Source organism: Struthio camelus, chromosome 1 (assembly GCF_040807025.1).
Source record: "Struthio camelus isolate bStrCam1 chromosome 1, bStrCam1.hap1, whole genome shotgun sequence".
Lineage (NCBI taxonomy): Eukaryota > Metazoa > Chordata > Aves > Struthioniformes > Struthionidae > Struthio > Struthio camelus.
Genome location: NC_090942.1, coordinates 117,411,598 through 117,432,278, shown reverse-complemented (window position 1 = coordinate 117,432,278; position 20,681 = coordinate 117,411,598). Strand labels below are relative to the sequence as shown.

The 20,681-nt window shown below is 40.8% G+C and overlaps 1 protein-coding gene across 4 annotated transcripts in view; it reads left to right on the top strand.

Moving 5' to 3' along the window:
* Window positions 1-20,681, top strand: part of APP (amyloid beta precursor protein) — a 231,062-nt gene that overhangs the window by 121,918 nt on the left and 88,463 nt on the right. For 2 of the 4 annotated variants that reach the window (XM_068911533.1, XM_068911523.1), the window contains exons 6-7: window positions 7,031-7,233; window positions 17,259-17,426. In XM_068911533.1, coding sequence (XP_068767634.1) covers window positions 7,031-7,233; window positions 17,259-17,426 — 371 coding nt within the window. The remainder of the gene's footprint in view (window positions 1-7,030; window positions 7,234-17,258; window positions 17,427-20,681) is intronic. The other 2 variants (XM_068911547.1, XM_068911542.1) reach the window with 1 other exon arrangement.

Below are 20,681 nucleotides of genomic sequence, written 5' to 3'. Positions count from 1 at the left end.
TGGGTCAGGCTTTCAGTTGTGCAAATCACCATAATTTTCTGGACTTGATGTTAGTAAGCCATTTGAAGTTAATTTGCATGGAACTAGGGCCTGGTATAGCCCTTTTCTTTCCTGGCTTTGTGCCTAATCTCACAACCGCAACACAGTGTGCTTTCTTTCCCCTCTCCTTCCCTCTACCTGCCCCAGCAGTTCAGGAAAATAGACCTTTTTGGCATAATTCCCTACTCTTAGGCTTTCGAGGTGAATGCTAAAATCTTCCCTTTTCACTTGGCTTTGACTTCTTTCCTTCCCTGCCTTCTACTCCTCACACAATGAAATTTGTAGTTATTGTTTAAATTTACTATCCTGATGTTGAGTTTCACACAGTTAACGTACTCAACTTTATCTTAAAAACAGCTAGCATACCAAAGCTGAAGTTAAGTAATAGAAGTTAAATAATAGAAGGTACAGTGATGTGAATCCTCATATGCTGTATGTGGGCTTAGTTTTTAGTTTGAAGTAGTTACTATGTTGATTCATATGTTTAATTAGCGATATCATTCAAAGGGACAGTGAGTACAGTGGTGCACTCAGACTTAGTTCATTAGAAATCTCATTGTTCAGTCAGAAGAACTTCTTCCAGGATGCAAAATTTGGATAATAGGCCTCTAACGTGCAGATTTGTTGAGAGAATTTGGTTTCTTGCCTGTTAGTCTGCTAAATTGTTTTTAATCAAAAGCGTGATAATTAGGTCATCTGAAATGTACTTGTCTTGTTGTTTCGATTCCAAGCATGTGTCACACTGCAGTAATTTGCTTTGTTTCTGATTTGCATTTTGTTTTAAGGCACTAACACTAAATCTCTTATAGAGATTTGGCATTGGATCTGTCTGTTTTCCCTTCCACATTTAAATAACTGTGTGTTTTGGGGCTTCCCTATATACCAAGATAAAGGTATCTGTGCCTATCATTAATCTTCCAATGCAAACAAAGTTAGACCCGAGCTAACTGCTTGGCAATCCAGTCCCATTGCATGTTTCCTAAAGTTCATTTACTGGAGCCATAGCAGGCCGAGTGCTTCCTAAGGCTGTAGAGGTGTTAGTTTGTGCCTTGGTGAACGTGGGGCTCCAGATGCTTGGAAGTGGAATGGAGTAGTAGTCAATGTCACAAAAGGATGTTGTGATGCTTAAATTGCCATCAGCTTGGCCTGGCTGGCTAGAAGAGTACGGGCTCCAGGTTACATGCAGCAGTTGCTTCTCCTACATTGCTCTAGACAGCTGAGGTAATTAAATGTATATGGCTTTGCTCTCTGTAGGCAGACTGCTTGTTGCTACTGCTGATGCAGTTCCTCTCTTGGAATTAGCTTTCCGCCAGCTATTTGCTCAGTCTCAGTGACTGGTAAAATCCATAGTCCAGATGGAATCTATTTGCAATAAAATACAGTTGCAAAAGCATAATGCACGCTAATCTTTCCAAATTTTAAAACATCTGTCTTTAACACCTTTTCATTTTTTTCACCCGGTGTTTGAATGTATGTTTTTAAGTCGTTATTGGCAAGATTATAGTTTATCAGAATGGATTGGAGTTTATTGCAGACAAACATGAGCCACTTTCCAAAACCAGTAATTAGTCCTTAGTTATTTTATATCCTAAATTGAAAGTTTTCTCAAATTTTTTTTTGGCTGAAGTTAGTAGTTGCAGACAGAAACCTCTTCTTAAACAGGATGGAGCTTATCCTGGAGTCCCATGAGTTCTGAAACACTATTAGAAAGAAAACTAATCATCAGATCTTTTAATTCGTATTCTGCCTTGGTCCCTGTTGCAGCTTATTAGAATACTAAAAGGAAACTTTCATCTACTAACTTTTTCTCATTTCTAGAACAGCAAGAGGTAGCATAGTTCAGTTTCCTTCGCTTTCTTTTACCTTTCCTTCAGTCCTGTCTTCATGAAGTAACAGGACGATGTACAATTCTGAGGGGAGTGAATAAGTAATATATTAATGTCAGATCTTACTAAAGTGATGGATTAAGAAAAGAAAGTTACTAGATATGCATTGCAGATCTGTAGTTCAAACATGGCTCATAAATAAGTGATTACGTGCACAGTAGTGGAGTTGTATGGGATGTGTTTTTTACAACAGAAATAACGCTCATCAGAGTTGCAGTAGTTGGTATGTCTTTATTTAAGTAAGTGTTCCAAATGGAACTGATTACCTCTTAAGGCAGCCGGAAACTCCAGTGTATCTGTGGTATCAGAAATAATGCTGAAACTGCTGAACTCCAAATACCCTATCTGACCACACTTAGGCCATGTAGATGATCTGTAGATGATCTTAATGACTGACTGTACTACTTGGGTGCTTGAGAGAGGCATTATTTCCATGATAGGGAAATGGATTTTAGTATCCCTAATGTGGGAAGGTTGAGGCAACAGCTTCAAAGCCACGATGCCTGCGTGTCTACTAGTAATGGGAATTGCTGCCCCTGTTTGCCAAAAGTCTCCGCTGACGGGAGGTTGAGATACTCTAACGCTGAGTGTATGAGGAGTGCAGATTTCTTCATGGCTGCATTCAAGCCTAACGATTTACCTCCATTGTTTACTGCTGTATCATTAAATTCAGATGATGATAGTATAGCTTTACCAATACACGAACTTGTCAGTGTATCAAGTAATTTTTTTGAGCAGCCTTTGAAAAATCCTGTCACCAGCACCAGTAAGCTAAGGCAAAGCGTCAAGAATTTCTTGTAAATGAGACACTGCAGTCTGTGGTGCTAATAAAACCCTGACTGGGATGGTATCAAGGAAATATACAGGAAAAGCTGTCTAGGTATCATGGCTCCAAAAGATACAAGACTGAGTCATACTTGCTTACCAAAGAAGGTAAATTATAATAATAACAGGAAGCAAGCGCACCTGCTACATATATTAAATAAAGGAAACTCCCAGGCTTCTGAGTGTTCGCATTCATTTTGTACCTGTGGCCTTTGAGAAGGTATCGTCATCTTCTGTGCTTGCATGCTGAGCATGGTTGCTGTGGTTGGATCTTGGGAGAGCATGAATCGGTGGGATAGTGCTGGTTTCTACTGTAAAATTGTTGCTGTTCTGGTACAGCTTGTTAAAATACGTCCCCGGCTGTTGTGTATTTGTGCAGTTCTCTCTGTGTAATGCTGCGTTCTGTACAGTGGAGCTTGATTAAATCATAAGACCAACGCTAGTCCAGGTACTCTGTGGTGTTCACATTCATTCAAGGAGAGTCTTGCCAAGAGAGTGTAGAGCGCTTCTCCCCCTCCCCTTTTCTTCGGAAGATAGCACCGATAGGGAAGCAGACTGACTTGTCTTTGTATTTAAGATATTATTAAAAAAGGCATCTGAGAGAATAATTACTTGTAGAGAGATTGGAGCGTTCCTTTAGAAACCTGGGTGTAGTTAAGCACTTCTATACAATGAGAGTTTAAAGAAACTGTTAAATAGGAGAATGAACTTCTAAAGCCCAATTACAGACACCTTAATTCTGCTAAGTATATGGCAAATGGTTCCCTTTAGGTGTCAAAATGTAAGGCAGAAATGCTTCTGTTTTAATTGTTCCTTTTTCTTCTAAATTGCAATAAAATAAATCCTGTGAAATACTGCCCCAGTGGTTGAGTCTTGCAGAATACGTTACAAGCAGAAAAATGATTTTTCTAGGAGTGATCAAAATAGTAGAAAGAATATTCTAGGACATCTTTTGTGCAAGCTGTGTTGAATACTCTCAGGAATGTGATCCTGTAGCTGTTGTAGACTTCCAAAATGTCCTGCTTTTTTGCCTGCTCAGAGGTCTAGTTCATTAGCAAGCAGCAGGTCAAAAGTGGATTGTGGGTGAGGGTTACCCTTATTATGTACTTACTTCTGGGAAATTAGTTGAGAGTAAAGCACGATCTGCTATCATGGCAGGCATAGCCAACCGCTACATACAGAGTATCACAACGTGAATTGTCACACACAGCTCGGATTGTTTATGCGCTGGTAAAGACCACACTTTCCGGAAACTGTATTGCTGCTGAATAATTTGTTCCAAGTTCCAGCTTCTTTTTTTCACTTTCTTGTGCATTTCAACACTTATAGTTGCAACTGCAGATAACAGTACCTGGAAGAATTGTGTTTATTAGAACAAAATATCCATATAAATAAAAATAGAAATAAAAATGATTTACTTCCACCGGTGATACTGAAACAAATTCAGTCTGTGGTTTTCACTGTTCTAGAGGGTGATCCTAGCTCAGCAATAATTTATCAAAAAAGAAATATAGATTTAAGAGAATTGTGTTCTGCCATCCTGCTGCCTTCATCCTCCCCCCCCCCCCCACCAAAAAAAAAAGGTTGCCTTCATGCTAAGAATTTCCCAGCAGAGTACTGTGGACTCGCCTAGCTGAGAGTTGCTTTTATGTAGCTAAAAACAGATGGATATTGGATGCATGCATACAAATTATTTTTGAAGTGGCTTTCCATATGTCTAATTGACTTTCCTTTGTATCATTAGTTTGTTTTGAGGCTTTCTGCGGGGGAGGGGGGTTGTTTTGCTTTGGTTTTTGTTTTTTTTTTTCTTAACTTTGAGCTTGCCAGTGTCTGAGAATAATGATTTATGTGAAAGGAAGAGGAAAAATAATTGCACTTTTTTAAAGCATGCTGTGTTTGTTCCTATATGTCTAGCATAGAGAAAGAGAGAAAGACAGAGAACAGCTCTCTTTAATGTTGAAAGGCATATCGTATGCAGTGCTTTTGATCAGAAACTGATGTTTTATACCCAGAAGGGGTAGGTTAAATGTCTGTAGATACCGAAGACTGGAAGCCCCTTAACACAGAGATCAGACAACAGATACTGGGATTTACAAACCCACTTTGCTCTTGCAGTCGAAACGTGATAATATACTTGTAGCATTTATTTCACGCATGTAAAAAAGGTGAAATACTTGATTAAAAAAAAATCAAAAACAGAAGAAATCTGTTGTTCAGAAAGGAGTTACTGAAAATGAAGTAGAAAGTTCTGGAGGTATTGAAATTAGAATGCCAAAGGAAAATCATACAGTGAAGAGGATTTTTGCCCCTTTTTCAATCTTTTTTTGTATGGAAATTGAAACAGGTCCTCCCTTAACCAGGCCCTTCAGTGAGTGAGTTATTACCACACCCATTTATATATTTATAACCTATCTAGGCTTCACCCAGTGGAAAACTTAATTATTTCTTTAAGTCTCTCGTTTGCTTCTGGAGACCACATATTTGGGGGGGAGGGGGAGGGAGTACGGATTCGTTCTTGTTTATATGGAGACTTAACTTTTTCCCAGTAGATTTAGGCACATGGCATACAAGATTTTTATTATTTCCTAACATCATCTCAAAACCATACCACCACATACATTGTCCTCCTCTCTGCTCTGAGCTTGCTTTCAAACTTGTAGTAGACAATATATTATACAATCAAACGTTACAGGCCGAAAAGTACTTAAAGCGGTAGCCTGGTCTTCCAGATGAGGTGACGGAGGCAGGTTGTTAACTTCACGCAGAAGGCTGTTCAAGCGTACCATGCCATGGAAAAGATGAGAAGCCTCTTGTGTGTGATGGTGACAGAGAGTCTACCGCTTGTTTGAATACTGAGAGATCATTTGCTCATTAGCAGTCAATCCCAAGCAGAAGATCAGATTAACAAGAACAAGAGCTTGACACAGCCAGATGCTGGGTTAGGAAGCGTTTCAAAAGCAACAGTAGCAGTAGATCCGTCTTAAGCTTTTTAATCTATAACCTCTATATTGTACAGAGTTAAGAGTAATCCCAGAAAATTCTTGACATATTAAGCTGCCAGATGAAAGCGTATTGCAGTATTTCCTTCCATCATCGAGGACTGATTAATGGTCTGAAGATGTTTAGGCAGCTACATGAATGGTCATTTAAAGCATTATGATGTATAACAATATGTAGCCCAATCGTTTGGGGGGGGGGGGGGGGTTTGATGTGGACAGGGCTGCTTGTGTTTACTTTCTGTACGTGACAGCTTAGTAATACCAAAGGTGTTTTGTAGTGGCCTTATGGCTCCACTGCACGACTGTTGTACCAGTACCACGTCTGTGCTGAGCTTGCCAAGGCGTGCAGGTACGCACTGAGGTGGCAGCCTCAGCAGCAGCAGCAGCGTGCAGCCATCACCCTCTGGTCGGTCTGGTTGTCGTACAGAATAAAACTCGGGTTTCTCATTTCCTTCCCTAGATGTAAGGGATTTAAAGAAGACTGTGTGGCTGCTGTTTGTGTCAGAGTGCCAAAGATAAAACCAACAAAAATGAGAAGAACTAACAGCAGTCTGTTTGAATGAATGCTCTCCCCCCCACCCCCAAAATGTCTTACGCTGGAAGTCTTATGTTTTGGACGCTGCTTTTTTCAGTAAACTTTGTCAAAACAGACCACTCTGTGCATGGTTCTCTTTAAAAGTGGCATTTCAGTTCAGAAAACTGAATGTTATTTTAACAACAGAGCAAAGAAATCGGCAGTCGCTTTAGAAAATTCCAGATGCGTGTTTGGTGTGACGCTTAGCAGGCCTGTGTAAACAGCAAGCAAGCAAGTTCACAGCGCGTCCCTGTGAAAAATGTATCGCACATGCGAAACTCCTGAGGAATTTTCTTGCTTCTGTGTGCATGTGAACTGCTATGTGTTTTGAGCTAATCTGAGCTTCTTTCAGAATAAAAACTGATTCTTTGATGGCAGCATGAAGCAAGCATATTTGGAGTGTTACTCAGCTGTCAAAATACAGCACTGCTGGTGGGGATCCTCTTTTCCATCCCTACATGAAAGGAGGAATTCTCTTCTGGCATCTTGGTAGTCAGTTTTCTCCCAGCCTTGCTAACGTTGACTTTCAGCATTTCTGATTTATTCCTCTTTTGCTGGGACATCCCAGGGTCCCTGGTTCTCCACAAGGGGGAAGGGAGATGGAGAAGCAGGTTCTGGTCCTTACAGTGTTTCGGAATAAAATATTCTCACTTGCCACCTTGAAGTCATTGTGTTGCTGACAGAGCATTATTGCTTTCTTCATTTAGTGATGATAAGGTAGCAGAAGAGCAGCCAGAGGAAGATGAAGAGCTAACAGTTGTGGAAGATGATGATGCTGATGATGATGACGATGATGGAGATGAAATTGAAGAAGAGACAGAGGAAGAATACGAGGAGGCAACTGAGAGAACAACCAGTATTGCTACCACCACCACCACAACCACAGAATCCGTGGAAGAAGTTGTCAGAGGTAAACTCGTAGGCATTTAGCTTGGGCTGGAAAACTGATCTTCTCGCTTTGTATACTTGCCCTTTACAACAAAAGATGTTCCAAACAGCAAAATATCCTACACTGCAGCATTATTATGCTTTATCTTCTATGATTTGGTTCCACCTCCTCTTTCCTTTTTCTTTACATATGTTCTTCATAAGTTTGTCTTCCTAGAAAGTCTGGTCACTATGTTTTTATTTGCATGGAAGCTGATAGGGTTTTTTTTTTTTCCTTAAAGTAACATTAAATAAATTTGACTGTGTAGCAAATAACACAAAAATTATTTGTGCAGGACATTGTTTGCATTTGTTGCAGAAGAATTGGGAATGTCGGTTCAAAGCAGGAGGTAGCACTAGCTAGTTTGCTTTCTAATATTAATATTGGTGATTAACCGTTTTGTAAAATTTCTGTTACATGTGTTTTCAACGTTTCTCTGTGAACTATTAATTCAGGAAGACTGCATGAAATTAGAAATAACTATGCAGAAAAGTGAGCCTAGCTATTTTGTTTTGTTGGCTTTGGGGGGGGGGGGGGGGGGAAGGGGGGAATAGGGATGCAGTGACCAGAGAAGAAAATTTTGGAGTGGAAAAAAGACTTTCATTTCTAAGGGGTTTTTTTCCTATAATCTTTTGTGGTTGTTAAAATAACTGCATTTTAAGCATTTTGATTTTTGCCTTGTCGATGGACAACGTAGCACTGTCAGTAATTTTAAATGCGTTTCCCCTTACAATACATATTTGAATGAATTCTTCCTGTATTTCAGTTTTAATCAGAACAACTCCATATGATAGAAATCTCTGTAAGATAGATAAGGATTCTTCTGCTGTGCTTACAGCTTCACTAATAATTGCAGGAGGTGAGACCAGAAAGTGAGATGAAGAGTTGCAGTTAAAATAAACAGAGTTGGGACTTGCAGGAGGCAGAGGCAAAATAACAGTGATTGGGAGTGTAGTGAAACAAGGCTAGAAACATCGGGCCCGGCTCTTTTCGTCTTTCCTCTTACCTTGAGGGGTGCTAGTGGTCAAGCTGCCCCCACTTTGCTGCATGTGGCAGCGTTGTCCTTTCCTCTAGAACCACGTCGCTGTTGTTTGGCAGAGCAGATAGGGAAGCAGGGAGGCAAGGGCTCCTGGCTATGATTTTTCCACACATATAAATGACCGAGGGGTGTCCAAGAGATACTTTGGAACAGGGAGAGTTTCTTAATTTAGATTTTTCTATTCTACCTGTGTACAGATACTCTCCCTCATCAAAAATATTAATACTTCGGTGAAATTACTTGCAAACATTTCCTTCTGAGACTGGAGAGGCAGTTATATGCGTCTGCCTTATGTAACTCCGTCTGAGTGTTTTGCTCAGTTATTGGAGGGCCGTTTTGGCAGCAGAGGGGAATTATATTTAAATCTTTAAACCAATTAAATGTATTTCCGTATGTGAGCTTTCACGGCCCAAGGGTGAAAAGCCCTGTTCTCACGAGTAAATGAATATTTAAAAAAAAAAAAAAAAAGGGATTTTGGATGAGTGGAAATGAGAACAAATTAGGTAAAGTGTGTTTCTTCACTAAGGTTGATATTTCAAAGAGGTTAAGATGTTTAGCCTTCAGGAAATTATTATGTAATAATATGAACGTAAAATATAAAAAGATGAAGCAAAGTGAAGCCACCTTATAAAAACTTTTTAAAAAACGTATATGCTCACTAACTAACAATGAAAAGCTGTCGTCCTGTTTTTCCAGAGTCTAAAAGTAACCACCTTTTGGTTTGTATCTGTAAGATATGTAGTAAAGGCATGAACAGGGCTGCAAATGAGATGAGGGCAACGTGTTTCGGATACAGATTTTTAGAGCAGTTCTGCCACAGCCACTCAGGCGTTCAGACTTCCAGCTTTCTTGCAGGGTGTGGGGGCTCGCTGATGCTGCTGCCTGGTGGGTGCAATTGATGTCTGACAGAACTGCTCATGCAAAATGCTTGCTCACTGGTAAACGAAGAAACACGCGAGTAATACGTACTTTGGCCCTTGCTGCTTCTTCCCTTGTTGCACTTGGGAGAAAGCTCCCCCCAGGGGCGCTTTAGCGTCCTGATACTGCCAGCAGATCCAGGATAGAAACTTCTGCAGTAAGCATCTACTGTAAACTTGCCATTGAAAAAGGAAGAAAAATTTTACATTTTCAGCGCACAAGAAAAAGGCAGTGGTGTCTTGTAGGCTATTTATGTATAACTGGTCCACACTGCGGAGACACCTTGGACATCCCTCCAAATGGGCTTAAGTGTCAGATCTTCGTTCTAGTGGGCTTGAGCTCTGTTTAGACCCACAAGTTACTTTTCCCAAGTGTTAGTCAATGCATTTCACAAAATGTATCCTAGAATACTCTCCCTGGGCACTTTACCGTCAGTTGTTTTGCTATACTTCATGGAGCTGTGACTAATATTATGTCATAGCACTGAAGAGCACAGAAAGTGGCTTTGTCCAATTTTGTAGGAGTTGCTTTTCCTATGTGAAATCAACACAGACTGGTACTCTTATAAAACCGTAAATTAAGATCTGATTGTGGGCTGCTGCTGAGCCTTTTCTCCCACAAATCAATGCAGTGATTGCCATCAACCATAAATAATTGTAAAGCATAAATGTAATATTCTACTTTAAAGACACTTGAGCTATTGTAGAATCAATTTGTCAGGCAGTTTTATTTCTATGCCTGTTTTAATGAACTATGATCAAAATAGCAATAGTAGGACTACTTGCAGGCTTATTTCCAGTGAGAAGAAAACAGTTACAGTCTTGCCTAGAGAATGACAGATGCCATTGACAGGAAAAAAATCTTTTCATTCATTTTCTGTAGCAACTGTATTTCTATAAGCTATAATGTTTATTCAAAAAAAAAAAAAGAGGGAAAAGGATGGTTTTATTTATTTATATCCTTTCTCCTAGCACAATACTTACTTGCCAATATTCCGTTTCCCGCGTTTGGTGAGGGTTCATCTCTACTCTTGGTTTTCAGAAGGAGCAGGGCAAGAGACAGAGTTCAGACTTTCAGATACACTGTTGCTGGGATTCAGATGTTAAATCTAGTTTATTATGGGTCTGAAGCTACCGGGATGCAAAGAGTCAATTTCAGGCCTGCATTTTCCACCATCAGTCACTGGGAGATGTCCTCACTGAATTTGTGCTGAAGTAAGTGTTGCTGGGTTTTATGAAGCCCTGCAGGAACACTGTGGCTCTTGATTTTGTGTCTGTATGGAGTGAGGGAGGTAACTTTGATGGCCAGGTATAACCACCAGAGCAGTCTTGAGTTCTGCTGCTGTCTCCATGTTGCAGATGTTGCAGAGCTGCCACTGAGACATCCAGGCTCCAGGTGACTCTTGTAGCACGTGACTGAAGCAAGCAGAAATTCGGCTTTCCCAGCATGTGTAATTGTTTGTGATTTTGTTTCTGCTCTCCCTCAGCGCTGTAGGGGATAAGAAAAATCAGTCTCTTTCAGTTTACAGCAAAGAATAAGCAATTTGAACTTAATGTTTCCTGTCAGCATAGGAGTTAATCAGATCTCATTTAAAGGAAAGCAGTGGGGTCAATGCAGCAGCCTGGCAAAAATGCTTGACAACTTTTTTGCATACCTATCAGCAGATATAGGATATTCAGCAAAACCTTGACCTGCCTCGTCTGGCATATAATGCTGCCCTTCAGCAATTGGTTTTGCTTTCTCTAATTCAGCTGGATATCTTTAAACATTTAGGAAAGAATTTAAGCAGTGCTACTTGGCGTGACGTTTTAAGTATGCCTGCAATCTGGAGTTGCGAGTGAGAGACCATATGCTGGTTTCCTAGCAAGAGAAAAGTAGCCTGATGTTAGTACGGCAGCTCATGGCCTTACTGATCTAGGATACTTCTTTTGCTGCAGATTTTGTGTTTAAGACTCTTTTTAAATAGATGGTAGGTAACACCTACCATCTATTCTAAGGCAAGGCTGATTATCACTGAAATTGCTAGTCCCATCAGCTGTAAAGTTTGTGATAATATTAGAATATGAATACTATACACTAGATCAGTTATGGTTTTTTTTACTCTCAATTGTTTTGTCCTATTTTCTCCTATGAAAGGTTTTTATCTTTCTTTTCAAGTAGTAGTTTGTCATTTTTTTCTCAGTTGCTTTAAGGCCATGCAGTATGCTTTATTTGGAGAGTGATACTGTGTACTTATGTTCCATATTAAGAAAAAGTCTGCACAGTTCTTTAAGAATAGTGCACATTGTGATAACTACCTTTTTTCTTTCTTACAAATGAAGTCTTCATTAAAAATGGTAATCTAACGTGAACAAGAGCTGATAAAATTAACGTAACTGATTTGGATTAAAATAACTGACAGTTTTTAATTAGACCTTATAATTTGAAACACACCTGTTTCACCGTAATATAATACTTCAAGATAAATTGCAATTAAAAGAAATCTTTTTTATTTAGTCGTCCTGCTTGATGAAAAAGCAATATATTATTAATATTTTAGGTCACGGGCAAACAACTGAAATATTAAATACAGTAATTTTGTTTTACATAAGGCTGGAGGGTGGAGAATGGTTTAATTTGAAATATATCCTGTCAGAAGAAATCCCCTGATAATCTGTTTCACTAAGAGAAAATACGTTTTAGTGTATTGAAACAGTAATTAATTGAATATTTTGTTTTGTTGCATACAGTTTGTTTAACAATATGCTACCTTATCTGGACTGAAATGCACTTTTGTGCTAATCTTCATATTCGGCGTGTCTTGCCATGTTAGCATAATTGTGGTGTTATGTGAAAACTATACCTCTTGTAAAACGCACAGAAATTTGTGAGGTTTTATGGACCTACACGTAAAATTAAGCTGGGGGTTTTGTTTGGGTTCCCCCCATCAGTAATAACTGTTGTCACCTCAGTTCAGAATATAGTTGTTTTTTGCGCAAGTAAATAAAAAATGTGTTTTTATGCATTTGTCCCACATCAGAACCGTACGGCTTTGTATTCTAGCCGAGTATGCCATTACTTTTTTTTGTATTCCAAATATCCCCTTGCAGAAGATTAAGAATAAACATTAGAGAGAGAAATTCAATCTTAATTGCTTAGGATGGAAATTACAATTTTAGGATATTTAGCTATTTTAGAAGAGATGTTCTTTAGTCTTGCATTTAGAACGCATCACTGGTTTTTTTCTTTTAACTTTCTTTCTAGAAAGTGTTTAGCAATTGTATAGCTAAGGCATCAACTTTGCCAGAGCATGTGCCAGCTCCACAGCTGTCTTTGCCTAATTCCAAAACCTCTTAAAATTAGCTTTTGTCTTTGAATACTCAAAATAAAATTTGGCTGCCTCTTCTAACCATATATTCAGAATCAGAGTTTTCTTGTTTCAGTGGAATTGTCTTCAAATGTTCCCTTTTGATTAATTCAAAACAGTATCATACCTTTTTGGAACAAGAACAGTATAAGAAAAAAAATGTGTACATTTACTCTTTAACTTGTCCTGTTTTTCTCACCAAGTTAAAAAATGGAGGATAATACAGATAGATGCGTATTGATATTCCCAAGCTATAGCTCTGAGTACCTGAGGACGTGGAAGCTAAAATTATTCCACTTGTAACATTATGTACTAGTGCTGGATAAGGTGGGCCATATACCTCATGATATGTACTTGAGAGATTGATTCTTTTGACCACTCTTGCATTAATCAGTTACTCTTCTCTTCAGTGAAGTATAAATGATGACTTGTAAAGCTGTGGTTCCATTTACTTAAGTGGCTAAGTACATTGCTTGTTTGGGTCCTGCTTAAGTATGATACGCGGCTTGAACTGATAGAAACATGGACAGTGCAAATACCAGGCAGATGGATCATACTGCCTGTATATTTTATTAAATATACTTTCCACGCTTCATTTGAAGCAACTTCCTTGGAAGATAAGGGCCCTAAGAGTGAAGTGACAGATGTGAAATCAGTTTGTGGCTTTTTCCAATGCCTTTTGTGCATGTAACCTCAAGGATCTTACTCAGCTTTACTGTAAAAAGGGTCATGGCTATATTGCAAGGCTGCTGTTTAAGAATATTTCAAAGGTTTGAAAATAACTTTGGGATTTTCAGTTGGAGGGGACTATGCAAAGTTGAAGGGTTGACAGGATAAGAAAAGTTATAGATACGTGGTATTTTCCAGTACTGTGGCTAAATTACAGAATACTTGCAAGGCAACTTGATGGTATCTTTCTCGTATTACGTTGAGGTAAAGATGTTTTTCAGAGGTGTAAACTGAATATAGATCCCAACTCGCAAGACAAATCAGAATTGGTTGTCTAACTCCTCGTACATGTCCTTTGTTTTTACTTTTTATTTCTTCATATTTAATTTCCAGTTAAAGGTTGGAACAGACTTCAGAGCAGCATTGAAGTGAGTTTAGTTCTTACGATCATATAAACAAGCTCAAATCCTGAAGACAACACTGAATAGTGTTAATGTTTACAGTGATAGAAGTATGTAAAGACACCTAAAAAGTGTATTTTTCCAATTAGACGTTTAAATTTATTTCAGATGCCTCAGTTGAAAATGTTGGTGTTCACAGAGGAAATACTAGTCCCATGTGAGTGGAAAAAAAAAATTGCATGAAGTTCAGATTTTGAAATAAAACAATAATTTCATTTTGATTTAAAATCAGTTTTCTCCAAGAAACAAAGAAATGATTTACATCATAATGAAAAGTTTTAAAATGTGATTCAGAAGCATATTTTTACATTTCCCTGTGTAAAAACTTCTCATCAAAACTATCTAAAATGTTTGCACATAAATTTTAACTAGCTTCTCTAACAAATCTTTGATAAATGAGGCTGGAAGAAGTGTAAGAAGTTTGTAATGAGGAAACTGGAATTGTTGCTTCTTGATTAACTGTATGTCAAATCCAGACTTTCAGAGAGGGGAGATATTGGCAGGTGTAATCATTGATTTAGGGCACAGAGAAAGTAAGAGGAAATTTTACTATTGAAGAAGGATTGTTTGAAAACTTTAAGGGTCTGAAAAGAGTTTGAATTTAGACCAGTTATGAACCTGAAATGTGACAAAGGCTCGTCCTCTTTAATTTTACCTAGTTTCATGGAGTCAAAGAGTGCATCTTTGGTGGGGCAGGGTGAGTGAGTTCCTAATACAAAGCAAAGCTCATTGTTACTGCTGTACTTGGGACAAATTATTTGTGATAACAAGTAAAATTGAGCCACACAGTGGCAAAAAGTATAACTCATCTTTTAATCAGCAACAAGATTATGCAAAGATATGAGGCAAAGACAGCTTTTAATTTTTTTCATTTCCCCATCCGCTCAGTTCTGCCACTGCTGCTGATGGTTAAATATTGTGGCTTTGTCATATGAGCACAAATGATAAGGCTGTGAGGGCACATGGTTGGAGTGACAGGCCTTGGGCAGGACCATTTCCCAGGCAGTAAAGTTGCTTTAAAAACGTACCTCTGAACATGATGCTCACCTGCAGGCTGTCAGCAGTGTCGACTGCAGCAGGAGTGAAGGGACGCTGCTCCGAGCCCTCCATGGAGAATAGCTGGTGGCAAGCAGTGGTGGTGTTATTGGAGGGAAAGATGTGCCCTGCAGTGTCACCAGGTCGCTGGTGGGGGATCAGACAGGTCCCCAGCCACAAAGCTCGGCTTCCACAACAAGACCCATGTTTCAGTCTTGCTCCTTTGAGTGCAGCTCCTTTGTACTGTGGTTTCCTGAACGCTTATCCAAGTGCTCCTTAATGTGTATGAATGACTTTGTTTTCCAAAGAGCTAATTCCTTGCTCCTTCTGACATCAGTTATTCAACAGGCAATTACTATCATTTTTGCACATTATTTGCACCTGCAAAAAAGCTCTGCTACTATTTCTGTGAGAGAGGTACCTGGAAGTAGGTATATTAAACTAGGAAATCTCAGACTGAATCTGTGAGTCTTTCTCATCTCATGACAGTTACAGTGCACAGGGTAATAAACTAGGCTTAAGAGCAAAACTAGAATTTCAAGGCAGACCTGGAAGGTGCTTACTGTGTGGATTGAGGTCAGCCCACAGTCAGCTTTAACTAAGTCATTTTTAGAGAAAGACCGAATTGTTCAGACCTTTGGGTTTTTGAAATGGCGCTTCTTGTCAGCAAAAATTCTCTTGTCTATACCTATCTCTTTAATGTCATCAGTCACTAGTCATTTTTAATTGACATGCAACAGCCCTTCCAAAGCTATGCGGTTTGCTTTGTGTGAAGACTGTGACTCTGTAATTGGATGGCAGGGCTGGATTTTATTTTAAAATAAATCAGAAGTCACTTGTATACTAAATGTGGTATATAATTAATCATGCAGTAGTATACAGTTAATTGCAATTAAGGTGTTGTCCAGCTAAATACTCTTATTTTGTTTTTTCTTAAAGTGACAAGCCGGTATTCCTTCATTCTGTCTTCACTAATTGGTAGATGCAGAACTGCAGCATTTATCGTACACCCTTGATGACTGAATACATGGATCTGTTTCTCTTAGACCAAACGTATGCACCCTAAAATCAGTCCTTAACGTTCATGCACACTGTATGTGAACCTGATGAATACGTGTGTAAAATTATACCTATTGTTCTATGTAGTTAAGCAAATATAGATGCGTGTTAACTAACTATTAAGTTCATGTAAAATGTATTTAGTAAAGAACAGCGCTCCCAGGGAGAGTGAAGTATCTATTATTCATCAAGACAGACTCTGTAGCCAGAATCTTAGAGGTGATGAGTGTACAGGGGATTTTTAGTGCAAACGCACTGATGTTTCTTTATACCTTTCAGCCTTAAGGAGTCTGCCTTCCACAAAACTCAAATTTATGCCATAAATTTAGAAGCCTCTAGTGAACATACCAGTTTAGTGATGCAGTGTGGGATGAAAGCAAACAAGGGATATATTGGTGTTTAATGTTGTTTGAGCTTTGCAAATGGTATATAGCTTTTGGAAAGATAAGATTGTTTTTTCTGTTTGGAACATTCTTGGTAAAGGGTTCTGTATTTACATATATAATTGACTGAATTCCAAATTGCAGGCAAAATTTGCTTTCTCTTCGCTTAATTTGTGCAGTTTGATTTTTCCCTCAGGTTTTCATGTGTTGAAGGATATAGCCAAAGACGGTGACAGCTCATGACGAAAGCAGATCCAGACTGTTTTAACTGTTTTTTTTTTTTTTTTCCCTGTACATATTCACTGGGAACGAAATTTACTCCTATTCGTGGGACAGAACTATGGCACTGACTTGATATAAATATGAGCCCTCAAACCATGAATTATAAACCATGTACTGGGCCTTTTGAAGGAATGTCAACTGGAGTGATTATATATAAACAGGTGTATGAAGAGAGTTTGTTTTCCTGTGTAATTTGTAAATGGTCTTTTTTAATAAGTAAGGAAATCTCAATTTTGGGTGGGTTTGTATAACTAAAAACCAACAAGAAAAAGAAATCATCTTCTGCTGACTTCTGCTGTCAATTGTTTCCCGTAAAGGCAGTTACTCAGTTTGCTTCTTGGACAGTATGTCTTTGTCCACATACCCTGCCAGTAGCGCAGTGATAATACAGATGTGCACTCAGCTACCTTAATACAAATAATCTTCTACTGCTGTGGCTTTGAAATGAAGAAACTTCATCCTTGTATGACTGCCACCATACTGGAGCTTATTTCAGTACAACTGTTTCAGGGCAAAACCCCCTTTAGTGTACACAGATGAACTAGTTAAAAGCATAGGCAGACGTTGTGCTAGAAGACTTAGTGGCAGGAATCTGTATTAATTTCAAAATTTACCTTCATTTTCTCTGAGATGGTTTCCTGGAGGAAGAGTTAAAGCAGTTGGTAGTTCAAATTTCCTGTTTCCATGAAAGTGTCTAGTCCCTTGTTCACCTTGTTGCAAATATTAAGAAAAGTCTAAGCGCACTTGCGTAGACAGAGATGGGGACAATACCGTTTTCACGCTAAACGCAGTTCCTTCGGCTCTCCTGTAACTAGAGGTGTGCTCTGAGCAAGCTGAGACGGGTCCGTGCCGGGCGATGATCTCCCGCTGGTACTTTGACGTGACCGAAGGCAAGTGCGCGCCCTTCTTTTACGGCGGCTGCGGCGGCAACCGGAACAACTTTGACTCGGAGGAGTACTGCATGGCGGTCTGTGGCAGCGTCAGTAAGTGGAGCTCGCCGGCCTCGCGCAGCCTCTCTTGCGCGCCGCTGGCTCTGCTGCTTGGGAATGGGCTGTGCTGCCACTAACCACCTTCCTGGCGAGCCGCTCTGTTTGCTCGCCTTCTGTCGAACGTGCTCCCTCCTTATTAGCTGCTCATTAGTGTCTCTCTAATCCAGCAGGATAGTGGATGACTTCTTTACGCTGTAGTTGGGGTTTTGCAAAAAGGTAACAGAAGGCAAACTTAACATTTCCTTAGATAAGGCTTTCACACTTACTTTGTCTTAAAATTTTGCATAACATTGTACTTACATTGTGTGTGTGTCTCTTATCTCTTTGTTCATGTACAATGCATGTACAGGAAAAAATGAATTTTAGGGAAGCCTCAGGTAAGTTTAAAAATAGCTCATAGTTTGCAAAGTGTGTTCTCATGTATTATTTCTTAATTTTTTATCAAAGCAATATAAACTGATAAAAATATCAGAATATTTATTTCCAGCCTTACAAGAAATGATTTTTTTTTTTAAGTTTTGTTTGAATACTTTGTATGCACTTGCAAGGAAAATGGGAGAACTGCCATTTGATTTTTAGGTTTTCCTGAGGGCCACGAAGCACGTGAACGTGAATTACCTCCCCCCATTTTGTTTAACACACCATATATTTAATGATCACTTTCTGTGAAGAAAGAATATTTGCATTGTGAGTTTGGTTTACAAGGCATGATTTTTGCTGTCGCAGAATCTTGAAGCTGATAAAGATTTGTCAGTTGGGTTTTGATTTGTGAGCCTCTGGTACTGTCCCCTTCATCTGCCTTGTCTGCTCATATTCTTAGGAGAGTTATAGCTGCCATTTACGACTGAAACATTAGAGAATGATTATATATTTCACTGCGCTGCCCGCTCACGAAGATGGGCTGGAGGAGCAGAATAGAAGGGGCACATTAGGACTGCTTTTATTAAAACAAACAAACAAACAAAGAAATTCCAGACTCTGCCTAGGAATGTTTGGAATATGTAGCAAGCTTAAAAACGCCTGTGAATATTTGCAGAGCCATAGCAAGGTATGGTATGTGTGTCATGAAGTAGAGAGCCGACCTGTATTTTGTTGGAGTGAGAGCAAGAGCGCTCATGAAGGCAAGATTGCTACTCTAGTGCTCCAGCTGCATTTCATCTCCGTGTCTTTTGGAGCTCTTTGTGGCAAGGCTCCATGGAGAGACCTGGAGAAAGGCAACCACAAGATATCTTATGGGCAGGAATCAACTTCTGTAACAAGAGGAAGGAGAATTGCATTGTAGATCAGAACAGGGTGTATAGTATGAATCACAGAATCCCAGAATCGTTTAGGTTGGAAGGGACCTCTGGAGATCATCTAGTCCAACCCCCCCGCTCAAGCAGGGCCGTCTAGAGCTTATTGCCCAGGATCACATCCAGGCGGCTTTTGAATATCTCCAGGGAAGGAGACTCCACTACCTCTCTGGGCAACCTGTTCCAGTGCTCTGTCACCCTCACAGTGAAGAAGTTTGTCCTCAGGTTCAGGTGAAACTTCCTGTGGTTCAGTTTCTGCCCGTTGCCTCTTGTCCTGTTGCTGGGCACCACGGAGAAGAGGCTGGCCTCATCCTCTTGACACTCCCCCTTCAGATACTTATACACGTTGATGAGATCCCCTCTCAGTCTTCTCTTCTCCAGGCTGAACAGGCCCAGCTCTTGCAGTCTTTCTTCATAGGAGAGGTGCTCCAGTCCCCTGATCATCACCCTCCTAGCCCTCTGCTGGACTCTCTCCAGGAGTGCCATGTCTCTCCTGTGCTGGGGAGCCCAGAACTGGACACAGTACTCCAGGTGAGGCCTCCCCAGGGCTGAGGAGAGGGGCAGGATCACCTCCCTCGACCTGCTGGCAACACTCTGCCTCATGCAGCCCAGGATCCCATTGGCCTTCTTGGCCACAAGGGCACACTGCTGGCTCATGTTGAACTTGTTGTCCACCAGCACTCCCAGGTGCTTCTCGGCAGAGCTGCTTTCCAGCAGGTCAACCCCCAGCCTGTACTAGGGCAGGGGATTATTTCTCCCTAGGTGCAGGACCCCGCACTTGCCTCTGTTGAACTTCAGGAGGTTCCTCTCCGCCCAGCTCTCCAGGCTGTCCAGGTCCCCCTGAATGGCAGCACAGCCTTCTGGTGTGTCAGCCACTCCTCCCAGCTTAGTATCCTCAGCAAACTTGCTGAGGGTGCACTCTGTCCCTTCCTCCAGGTCATGGATGAATATGTTGGACAAGACTGGACCCAGGACTGACCCCTGGGGGACACCGCTAGCTACAGGCCTCCAGCTAGACTCTGTGCCATTCACTGACCACAACCCTCTGAGCTCTGCCACCCAGCCAGTTCTCGGTCCACCTCACCGTCCACTCATCTAACCCGCACTTCCTGAGCTTCCCTGTGAGGATGTGACGGGAGACGGTGCCAAAAGCCTTGCTGAAGTCCAGGTAGACGACATCCACTGAGATGACTCCCCTCCTCTACCCAGCCGGCCATCCCATCAGAGAAGGCTATCACATTGGTCAAGCATGATTTCCCTTTAGTGAATCCGTGCTGACTACTCCTGATCACCTTCTTGTCCTCCACAGGCTTGGTGAGGACCTCCAGGATGAGCTGCTCCCTCACCTTTCCAGGGATGGAGGGGAGGCTGACAGGCCTGTAGTTCCCTGGCTCCTCCTTCTTGCCCTTTTGGAAGACTGGGGTGACATTGGCTTTCTTCCAGTCCTCAGGCACCTCTCCTGTTCTCCAGGACCTTTCCAAGATGATGGAGAGTGGCCTAGCAATAACATCCGCCAGCTCCCTCAGCACTCGTGGGTGCATCCCATCGTGGCCCACGCATTTGTGGGTGTCAAGTTTGCCCAAACGATCTCTAACCCGCTCCTCCTCAACGAAGGGAAAGTCTTGCTTTCTCCAGACTTTCTCCCTGGTGTCCAGGGTCTGGAATTCCTGAGGGCTGGCCTTAGCAGTGAAGACTGAAGCAAAGGCGGAAATCAGTAACTCTGCCTTCTCCGTATCCTTCGTCACCAGGGCACCCGCCCCTTTCAGCAGCGGGCCCACACTTTCCCTCGTCTTCCTTTTGCTATTGATGCATTTGAAGAAGCCCTTCTTGTTGTCCTTGACATCCCTTGCCAGATTTAATTCCAAATGGGCCTTAGCCTTCCTTGTCGCATCCCTGCACACTCTGACAACGTCCCTGTATTCCTCCCAAGTGGCCTGTCCCCTTTTCCACATTCTGC